Genomic DNA, 6694 nt, shown 5'->3' with positions numbered 1-6694 from the left:
GGGTAAGATGGAGGGTCAGAGAAAAAGAGGAAGACCCCCAACGAGATGGATCAGCCAAGTGGCATCATTGATGGACTCAAGTGTGGCAGCGGTAGTGATGTTGGCCCAGGACATTGTTTCGTTCTGCTGTGCATGGGGTCGCTATAAGTCAGTTCAGACTCGATGGCACCTGACAACAACAACAACAACATAAATACTTTTACTTCCATATATTTCAATAATAATGGCATTTCAGAATTTAAAAAATTTCCAAGGAATTCATCTTGAAGAAATATTACTGAGTATTAAAGAAAAAAATCTTCATGCACAAAGATGATCATTGTAACATAATTTAAAACAATAAATTACAAATCATATAAATATGTAGTAAGAAAATGAAAAAATGAATATTCAATTATTATACAGCTTTAATAATTATGATTATCACAGTTGATTAATATAAATTGCTGTGATCCATGTTTTACAGGTGTCAATAAGTTGTACACCTGTAAAAAGCTGAAGTGGCAAAAATTGTGTGATAGAACAATGACAAAAAGAACGAGTGGCTGCTGAGGCTGCTTGTGTACAAGTACTTCCTGGGATTTGGTTTTGATTCCGTGGTTTGGGGATTAGGTTCATGTTTCATCGGACACGCTAGTAAACTGGCCTATTAATGTGTTCAGTGTGTCTTCTCTACCTCCTAGTTCAGTTCATAATACCTGGGGTCTTAAAAGCTTTCAAGCAGCCATCCAAGGCACAATTGGTCCGTATTCACCTATATCAATAGAGGATGGAGTCAAGAATATGAGGAGTTAATGGAATGTGTGTTTAATTGCCTCATGTATAAACTGTCTCCTTTGCCACGAGACCAGATAGATTGGATGGTGTCCAGATAACAGTACTGAACATTTTAATTAAAAATTCCATAGAATAATACTGGTCAAAAGGGATAAAATATGGAACAGAATTTTAAATTCTTATGGAATCAAACTTTTAAATTCTTTGGAATCTAGAGCCATGGATGCTAATAAACCCCTGAACCTATTGCCCTGAGATAATCTTTAAACCTTAAACCAAAATATCCCCTGAAATCTTGTTAAAATCAAACAATATTTTAGCTTTGAGCATTGTATGCTTAAGGTCTATTATCTACATAGGGTCAAATGACAACTGTTGTTGTTAAGTACCGAGGAGTCGATTCCTACTCATACTGAACCTGCACGGGGTTTCCAAGGCTGTAAATCTTAAAGGGAGCAGAAAGCCTCATTGTTCTCCCGCGGAACAGCTGATAGTTTCCAACCTTGAGGTTAGCAGCCCGAATAGCAACTCAAAAATTAGATAGGAAATTTAGGGGTTAGTGAGTTTATGTTATTGGACGAGGAACAACTCAGAAAAGGAGTATGAAATTGTAAAACTTGAAGAATGTAATTAATGTCACTGCATTGTACACTTATAAACTGTTGAATTGGTGTATGTTCTATACAACTGGTGCAAATTCTCAACAGCAAAAAGTAAATTATTTTTTAAATTTATAAAAATTATCAGATATATTAAGTCCAACACAAGGGACTGGTTATGTACATTTATGATACATCCATAAAATTGATTACCAAGCAACCATTGTTGTTTGTGTTAGATGCTGTTGAGTCCATTCTGACTCATAGAGACGCTATGCACAACAGAATGAAACACTGCCGGGTCATAATTGTTTCCTAGAAACCACACTGTTTTGGGTCTAATCACATCAATTCTAGGGTGCAGGGCACGCTACACCCTCGCAGCTTCTACCTTCACCCTCTGCTTTCCAGACTATGATTCCTAGTTTCATATCGCTCACTCCTTCCGTCTAGCTGTTGATAAGTATTGTCGAGTTGATTCCGACTCATAGTGACTGTGTATAGTGTTTCCGAGGAGCTGCTGGTGAGTTTGAATAGCTTATATTGAAGTCTAAGGAGCTTGGTAGAGTAGTGTTACAAGTCGGGCTGTCAGCCTCATGGTCAGCAGTTCCAAACTACCAGCGGTTCAGCGGAAGAAAGGTGAGGCGTTCTGCTCCCGTAAATATTTATAGCCTCGGAAACCCTGTGCAGGATCACTATGAGTCAGAATCGACTCCACTGTCCTTACCAACAACCAACAACTTATTGAGTTCCAGTGTTTATTTTAAAGTTCCACAACAGGACTCCCCCTTTTCTTTCCAACTTTCCCGCCTCAATAGTTCTTGGCCAATAGGAGAAAAGAATTTCTCTTTTCGCCCGGCCCCCTCGGGATGGTAAAATAATTCACATCTCTCATTGGGTTTTCCCGGACCAGAGCCCGCCAATGACAGGTGGACCTTTTGGATGTACCAGACCAGTTAGTATCATCGCTGGTGATTGGCTGGGGAGAACGGATGCTGGAAAATGGCTGCGGTCGCTTCTGTAGTCCCAGTACCTGTGACGGCTGCTGTGGCGCCTGTTCTGACAGCGAGCGGCGATTTCTCAGATTTGCGGGAAATTAAAAAGCAGCTGTTGCTTATTGCGGGCCTTACTCGAGAGCGGGGCCTATTACACAGTAGCAAATGGTGAGATGTCGGGGTGGGAAGGGGCCGGCCTTTGGTTCTTGGCCTTGAGGGCTTACCGAGTTGATCCTGTTTCTGTGGGTTTTCCAGGTCTGCGGAGTTGGCTTTCTCTCTGCCCGCGTTGCCTCTGGCTGAGCTGCAGCCTCCGCAGCCTATTACAGAGGTAAGAACATGTTCATAGCGAGCGCTCCCCCTCAGTGCAAGGATGTGCCTCAAGAAGTACCGAGTCCCTGGTCACTAGAGGGGGGCATACTACTTAACAGGACTGGTTGTAGAGGGCATTAACGACATTTAAAGAGCTGCGTGTTTTAAGGAATTTTGTATGAGTGGTTGTGTGGAGTCTTGAAAGACTGGTGGTTCTTTTACTTAAACTGAGATAACTTATTAAACAAGTTTTCTAAAGATGTTTTTAGGTTTTCTAGCCAATCTAGACAATAGTCATTTCGATGAGAAGATTCAAAGACTTTTACAGTAGTGTGAAACTGTTTCTACACTTTTGTTTGAATAGCTGTAGCTAAATGGCTAAGAGTGTGTTCTCTGAATTCAGATGGCTCTGTGTTTAAATCTACACACTTGTAACCTTTGGCAACTTAAGTCTCTGAGCTTTAGTTTCAGTTTCTTCAACTGTGAAATAGGTGCAGTAGTAGTATTTACTTTATGAGGTCATTAAGAGAATTAAGTGAGATAATACAAGTGTACCTGGTGCACAGGGTTTAGAAAAACTGTTGTTAAGTGCTGTTGTGTCTGTTCTGACTCATAATGACCCTATATAAGGTTCCAAGGAGCGGCTGGTGGGTTTGAACTGCCGACCTTGTGGTTCACAGTCCAGTGCTGATCCTACAGCGCCACACCAGGACTCCTAGAAGAACTAGTTATTTTTAATTATTATTTTAAGTACAGGTAGTGTCCACTTTATGTGTATTGGAGTTACCACTGCACTTACTACTGTACAGTTGTTTTGTTTTGGTTTTTTTTACATTTTGTCGCTAGTAATAATGTACTGCGTACATTGTTGTAAGACATAATTTGCTGATGTTATCATTCAGATGTAATGTTTCCAGCCCCCAAAGGAAAATAAATACCATGTTTATAAGGATTGTTAGATGCCATCAAGTCGATCTGACTCTTAGTGACACTATGTACAACAGAATGAAACACTGACCAGTCCTTACAATTGTTGTTATGTTTGAACCCATTGTTATTGCCACTGTGTCAGTCCATCTCCTTGGAGGGGTGGTGGAGTCTTCCTCTTTTTTACTGACTCAACACTTTACCAAGTATGATGTCCTTCTTCAGGGACAGGTCCAACCTGATAACATGCCCAAAGTATGAGAGACAAAGTCTTGCCATCCTGACTTCTTGTTTGTTCTTCTGGCATTACACAGTTCTTTTAATATTCTTCTCCAACACCACAATTCAAATGAATCAATTCCTCCATGGTCTATCCTGTTTGCTATCCAGCTCTCACATACATATATTGTTGTTGTTGTTGTTAGGTGCCATCGAGTCAGTACTGACTCACAGTGACCTCATGCACAGCAGAACGAAACACTGCCCAGTCCTGGGCCTACCTCACAATTGTTGTCACACTTGAGCCCATTGATGCTTCCACTTTGTCAGTCCATCTCGCTGGGGGTCTTCCTCTTTTTCTCTGACCCTCCACATACATATGAGGCAAGTGAAAATACCATAGTTTGAGTCAGGTGCATGTTAGTCCTCATACTGACATCTTTGCTCTTTAACAGTTTAAAGAGGTCTTGTGCAGCCAATTTACTAATGCAATATGTCCATCGATTCCATGAGCATTAATTATGGATCCAAGCAAAATGGAGTCTTTGACAACTTCACCCATTTTTCCATTTATGATGATGTTGTTTATTGGTCCAGTCAGTGGTAAGGCTTTTTGTTTTCTTTATATTGTGGCATAATCCATACTGAAAACTAGTCTTTGATCTTCATCAATAAGTATTTTAAGTCCTCTTCACTTTCATCAAGCAAGGGTATATCATCAGCATATCACAGGTTATTAATGAGTCTTCCTCCAATCCTGATGCCACATTCTTCTTCAGATAATCCATCTTCTCGAATTACTTGCTCTGCATACAAATTGAACAAGTATGATGAAAGGATACATTCCTGGTGCACACCTTTCCTGATTTTAAATTATTCAGTATCTCCTTGTTCTGTTCAAATGACTTCTTGGACTATGTACAGGTTTCCCAGGAGCACAATTAAGTATTTTAGAATACACATTTTTCACAATGTTATCCATAGTTTGTCATGACCTTTATAGTCTAAAGCTTTGGATACTCAATAAAGCACAAGCAAACATCCATTTCTGGGATCCCTGTATGGCACTGTAGGATCAGCAGTTCAAACCCACCAACCACTCTTTGGAAACTCTATACAGGGTTTCTGTGAATTGGAACTGACTTGATGGCACTTAAAAACATCTTAACAACAAGCATCTTTCTGGTATTCTCTACTTTCAGCCAAGATCCATCTGATGTAGCAATGATATCTTTGGTTCCATGTCCTCTTCTGAATTTGGCTTGGATTTCTGGCAGTTCCCTGTTAATGTACTGTTGTAGTCGTTTTTGAATTATAATTAGCAAAATTTTACTCAAATATGATATTAATGATACTATTCTATGATTTTCACATTCTCTTGGGTCACCTCTCTTTTGAATGGGCACAAATATGGATCTCTGACAATTGGTTTGCCTGGTAGCTGTCTTCCAAATTTCTTGGCATAGATGTGTAACACCTCCAGTGTGGCATCGGTGTGTTGAAAGATTTCAATTTGTATTCTGTCATTTCCTGGAGCCTTGTTTTTTGCGAATACCTTCAGTGTAGTTTAAACTTCTTCCTTCAGTAGTATATCACTGGTTCTTGATCATATGCTACTCTTGAAATGGTTGAACATTGACCATTTCTTTTTGGTACACTGACACTATATTCCTCCCATGTTCTTTTGATGCTTTCTGCATCATTCAGTATTTTGCCCCAGGAATCCTTCAGTATTGAAAGTTGAGGCTTGACTTTTTCTTCATTTCTTTCAGCTTGAGAAATGCTCAGCATGTTCTTTTTTTTTTTTTTCAGTTTTGTAACTCCAGATTTTGCATATTTCATAATAATACTTGACTTTGTCCTTTTGAGCTGCCCTTTGAAATTTTCAGTTCAGCTGTTTTGCCTCTTCATTTCTTCTATTCAATTTAGCTTTTCTATGCTTAAGAGTAAGTTTCAGAGTCTCTTCTGACATCCATTTTGGTCTTTTCTTTCTTTCCTGTCTTTTAAATGACCTTTTGCTTTCTTCCTGTATGCTGTTTTTAATGTCATTTTACAGCTCTTCTAGTTTTCTGTCATTAATGTCGAATGCATCAGCTTTGTTCTTGAGTTGTTGCTAAGTGCTGTTGAGTCAGTTCCAACCTATAGTGACCCTGTGCAGGATTTTGAAGGAGTGACTAGTAGGTTTGGACCACTGACCTTGTTAGCAGTCCAGTGTTTATTCTACAGTGTCACACCAGGAATATGCTCAAGAACAAGTTTCAAAGTCTTTCTGACATCAGTTTTGATCTCCTCTTTCTTTCCTGTCTTTTTAATGACCTTTTGCTTTCTTCCTATATGGTGTTCTTGATGAATTCACACAATTTTTCTGGTCTTTGGTCACTAGCATGTAATGCATCAAATCTGTTCTTGTGATGGTCTCTCAATACAGGTGGGATATGGTCAATGTCATATTCTGGTTTTCATGGAACTGTTTTCATTTTCTTCAAGTTCAGCCTGAATTTGTATATTACAGTTGTTAGTCTGTTCCACAGTCTATTCCTGGCCTTGTTTTGGCTAATGATATTGAGCTTTTCTACCATCTCTCCCATAGATGTAGTCAGTTTGATTCCTGTGTATTCTATCTGGTAAGGTCCAGAAACATAGTTGCTTTTTATGTTGTTTAAAAAGTTATTTGCAATCAATAAATTGTGGTCTTGCAAAATTTTATCATACAATCTCCAGCATGATTTCTCCCACCAAGGCTGTATTTCCCAGCTGCTTCTTCCTCTTTGTTTCCAACCTTCACATTCCACTAACAGTAATTAATAATGTGTCTTGATTGATTGCAAGTGTGGTCAGTTTCAGGCTGAAGAAGTTGGTTTGCTGTTG

The 6694-nt window shown here is 39.3% G+C and overlaps 1 protein-coding gene across 1 annotated transcript in view; it reads left to right on the top strand.

Moving 5' to 3' along the window:
* The first annotated feature begins 2354 nt into the window (after positions 1 to 2354).
* The window catches only part of CDC23 (cell division cycle 23), a 51842-nt gene continuing 47502 nt past the window's right edge, over positions 2355 to 6694 (top strand). Inside the window, exons 1-2 of the mRNA XM_006866116.1 lie at positions 2355 to 2539; positions 2627 to 2699. Coding sequence (XP_006866178.1) covers positions 2379 to 2539; positions 2627 to 2699 — 234 coding nt within the window. The 5' untranslated portion in view covers positions 2355 to 2378. The remainder of the gene's footprint in view (positions 2540 to 2626; positions 2700 to 6694) is intronic.

The sequence above is a fragment of the Chrysochloris asiatica genome, unplaced genomic scaffold (genome assembly GCF_000296735.1).
Source record: "Chrysochloris asiatica unplaced genomic scaffold, ChrAsi1.0 scaffold00087, whole genome shotgun sequence".
NCBI lineage: Eukaryota > Metazoa > Chordata > Mammalia > Afrosoricida > Chrysochloridae > Chrysochloris > Chrysochloris asiatica.
The sequence above is the reverse complement of the archived record's forward strand: the minus strand, read 5'-3'. Positions and strand labels throughout refer to the sequence as shown.